Below are 4,465 nucleotides of genomic sequence, written 5' to 3'. Positions count from 1 at the left end.
GTAGGTATCTGCGTTGGCGTGGATTGACTACAAGTGCTACCAAGTCTGACGGGGTCACACAGCACCTTGTGCAGAGGAAGTTGATTTCCTCTAGAGTATACAAATTCTAAGTGAACGACCATTCACGTGTCCATGGTCTGAGAGGACGAAGTACTCACTTGAGAGTACGATTAAGACTAAATGTATTTATAGGTGATCTTAGCTTGGTTTCTAATACAGACTATAAATCACCTATAGTAAGACTATGTAGAGATGCAATGATTGGCTCCTAGAGCCCTGGTACTATGTACCAGGTATTATAAGAGTGACTGGTCACTTTTCATGTAACTTGGGTACACTGGGGTTCGTACCCCGTTACACGAAGACAGAAAGACGTCTTCGCTTCGGCAAAAACTCGGTCTTCTGGAGCACTTGAAATGAAGTTAAAATGAGCTCCAAAGACATGCTGCTTAGTGGAAGTGAGTGCCAGGCAATAAAAAACATAACAAAAAACTTTACGGAGAAGCAATCGCAATGGGAAATGCACGGGTAGAGAAACTATTCAAGCCTCTCTCTGTACATTGCACGAAAATGGGCAAAACTAGTGTCGTGCTGAATGAAGGATTTATTGCAGTTTCATGTGATTGCATTTAACATTTACTGGCCCATTAAAGGTGTGTTTCTTCGTTCCCAACTCGCACAATGAGCAGGTCGGCAAACGCGTAGCTACTTCTTCTCACCGATGGCCGTTCAATGATATCGCATCGTCGTTTGCACACGGCATGGAGTTCTCCGTCATGCAGACATGTTCAGCAGTATCGTAGGCTCGTCGTGTCGAGATACCAATTCACTAAGCACAGGATTACACCGAGGTTTACTAAAGGTACAGTTGATACGCTGTGTAACTAAACATTTACATACAAGCATTGCTGATTGAGGAATATTAAAGCTTTAATTGATACTGTACTTTAGGGAACTAAACGTTTACATACACGTACTTTAATCAAATCAAAGGATCAACGGTTAACAATCCTACTTATACCAAACATTTACACAGAACCTATAACCAGAAGCTTCCCTACTACGACATGCTGGGCCAGATCACTTTGGGTTTCACCACGACGAACGTTTGCGTTATTCGATCAACGAAGAGCTGGAAATATTATATCTGTTCAACAGAAGGATGCACGTCGCACAGGAAGCGCCATTCGTCGCGATGGTGTTGTCGCTTTCGACGTTCACGTATGCGTACTCATTCTCCGGCGTATCCACAACGGCCGAGACCAAGGAGAACACCGGTTTAACTACAAACGTGGAGAACCGCATTTGGGGAGGATCAGATGCAAACATTGACAATTATCCGTTCCTCGCTAGTCTGCGCGATTCTTTCTTTGGGGAAACCTTCTGCGCCGGCACGCTCATTGCTCCCCAGTACATTCTTACGGCTGCTCACTGCATTTGGACTAGCGAGGTGGACACTATCGCCACTTTTGGTACGAACAACAGCACCGGTTCTGACGCAGGTCAAGCCACCTCAATACCCGTCATTGAAGGTTTCCGTCACCCTTTGTACAACCGGAAGAAGCATGTGTACGATGTGGGCTTGCTTAAACTGGAGAAGCCACTTAAACGCAAAACGGCGAAGCTGTGCGCTGCTGACGGATCCGACAACAAGGTCGGTACGATGGGTACCGCTCTAGGATGGGGTAGAACTGAGAAGAGCGGCGATGTCGAAAGCGCTATCCTGCAGCAGGTGACGCTTCCTATCATCTCGAACGCAGAGTGTGACAAGTTTAAAAAGTACGTTGGCCGTGTCACGGAGGACATGATGTGTGCTGGAACCGGCAACGGCAAGGATACGTGCAAAGGTGACTCGGGTGGTCCACTTCTCGTGAACGACGACATCCTCATTGGATGCGTGAGCTGGGGAAGTAAATGCGGTCAGCAGGCTGGTATATTCACTCGTCTTACGCACGTGATGGACTATATTGAACACATTTTGGCTGGTGGAGATGGCAGCAAGTTCGGCGTGGCGTCGTCCTCCGATTCTTCGATGAAGAAAGGAACGCTGGTATCACCAACGGATTCGCAGAGGCCGACATCGAACATTGATGATATAGCTTCACTTCTCAACGACAGCGGAGCAGCTGGTCTGTCGTGGTTGCTCGAGCTGTTCTTGAGCAGCAGTGGTAGCAACGACCTGTCGTGGTTGTTCAACAGTGGCTCGGGCAGCGAATCTACCAGTACTGATCAAACCAAGGGAGGCAAGACCATCAAGGCTCCGGTTGAGGATTCTTCTGGAACTGCGTCGGAGGAGATTGGCGTTTTTGCCACCAAGGGTGCTACCAAAGAGGCACTTGTTGCGGGTGACTCGGAGCCTGGAAGCGACGGTATCTCGTTGTAGCCACATAGGAATTCTGACAGAGGTAGCGAAGACCCCAGAGTTGAAACCCCACGGCTGTCAAGTGCGCTACAAAGGGAGAGGCTACTAATCGAGCCTTCGGTAGCCATGCCCTCGGCTTTTTGTTTGCCTGCGAATTGTATAGCGGTAGTGACTGCGCTGTTCTCGGCAAGGGTGGCAAGACCTCGAAGAATTCTAAGTCTTTGGTACATGAGGACGATGCCATTTTAGACAGGTCTTTATGAATACGGAAAATTGCGAACAAATAACTCATTCTCTTTAAAGTACTTATGAAAAGTAACGGAGGGAAGCAGGTCCGGTAGAGGAGGTATACACTATCCAAGGTGGCTCGTGATATAAAAAATAGTAATTCTGGGTGATAGTGCAAATAGACAACCAAGCAGAACAGCATACTTTTGAGCAGGTAGAATGAAAGTGGCCACACTCTTAGTGAGCTGTTAACTCTTTATCGGCTATGAAATTGATGCCAGTTGTTGCAGATAGTATTTCTTTTCTCCAGCCGCTCATGAACCACTGGCTAACAACGTTTGCCTGATTCATTTGTCGAAGTACATGCACGAACTTGTATTATAGAAGCACGTCGTACTCCCTGAACATGATTATCAAATATGTATCCATTATACCAGTGATGCGTTTGGTTGTTCACAGCGTTGATCTTGTACCAAGCCTTGTACCTGTTAAGAATCGGGCGTTTCATGGCGCTTAGGCTTTCAGGCGTCTGTCCGGATTTGTAAAATATCTTAAAGTGTTTCTTCTCAGTGCGCAACACCCAATTCGATTGAGTTTTGGGGGAGATTCTGACCCATATCCCATAGAGTACAGCCTTTAAGCGCATTGAGAGGGATAGCTCAATGCGCGGTCTTCTTCTTGGGTGTTGAACACCTTTATAGTCATGCCACTGTAATCACCGCGCAAACTCCTCGTTTCATTGACTTTGAACTCAGCAGATAATAAGCGATTTTGAGACATCGTAGCGTACATCCCATTCTTCGTTGCGGTTTGGAAGTTGGGTGTCCTGGGTGAGTTACCTCGAGTGGTTGCTAGCAGTATACCTAGAGTCGAGAGCAGGACATCAGAAGCCCACGCCTTGTCTAAGTGAATCGGGAAAGTAGGGGGGGGGGGGGGGGGGGGCAGATTAACAAAACCGAGGATTTTTTAAATCCCAATACGTTACTGATCCCATATAGCGTTATTACTTTAAAAAAAAAAAAAAAAAACTCGGTACATTAAACCGTACATCCCGAGAAGAGTCATGAGCTATTAGAAGAGCTACACTAAACCTGTAGTCTTCATGGTATTTAGAATTCTGTACACCCCTTCTTCAATACTTGTGTACGTTCCTCTTGAAATATTTGAACATGTTGATACTTAAAAGCGCCATGAATTTTGCTCAACTGTGAATTTTTCATAAGCCACCGACAATAACAAAGAGTTAGCGATCCAAGCAGCGGACTGATACTTAGATGGTAATACATTCTAGCTCGATCCCCTTTCGAGCTATAATATATTACCATCACACTTGCTGACTATTCGAAGTTTCTGGTAGTTGGACAGGACATGTGGTCGGTGCTGGATGGTTGTCATCACCGACTCCTTGTCCTCGTCGAGAGTGATGTGGAGGAAATGATGGAATTCATTGCTAACTGACGGTGTCGCGTTCATGACAACGGGAAATTGTCGGACGCATACCTCGGCTAATGTTCCGGATCCATCTGGCATCGCTCGAACACTGCCCCATCCAGTAAGAGTTGAGTGCATCCCCCGAAAGATATCCTCGCCCTCCGTGAACATTTTCCAAATACACACCACTCGATCTTGCTCAAAGAACCGACGAGCAGCAAGGCGCTGGACGACAGATACAGACGTGCCGGTTGCTAAAGTTCGGACCAAGCGGTATCTCATCACAACCGTGCCATTGGGATGACCAAACCCATTGAAAACCTGACGATCGCGTTGGTGCAGCGTAAATTGAAAAGCCTTCCAGGTGATATCAAGGGCTTTCTCCAACTCACATGGATGCACAAACTTCTGCAGCTTTTGATGATACTCCAGCTCACCACTGTC

General features: G+C 46.7%; 1 protein-coding gene across 1 annotated transcript; it reads left to right on the top strand.

Annotated features, from left to right (window-relative positions):
- Positions 1-1,162: 1,162 nt before the first annotated feature.
- On the top strand, positions 1,163-2,529 carry PPTG_15807 (hypothetical protein; the record flags this gene model as incomplete). The annotated part of the gene is made up of 1 exon (XM_008913559.1): positions 1,163-2,529. One exon carries the CDS (start codon positions 1,163-1,165, stop codon positions 2,381-2,383), a length of 1,221 nt encoding a protein of 406 aa, XP_008911807.1. The 3' UTR covers positions 2,384-2,529.
- Between the last annotated feature and the right edge of the window lie 1,936 nt (positions 2,530-4,465).

Source organism: Phytophthora parasitica (assembly GCF_000247585.1).
Source record: "Phytophthora parasitica INRA-310 unplaced genomic scaffold supercont2.54, whole genome shotgun sequence".
Classification (NCBI taxonomy): domain Eukaryota; phylum Oomycota; class Peronosporomycetes; order Peronosporales; family Peronosporaceae; genus Phytophthora; species Phytophthora nicotianae.
The sequence above is the reverse complement of the archived record's forward strand: the minus strand, read 5'-3'. Positions and strand labels throughout refer to the sequence as shown.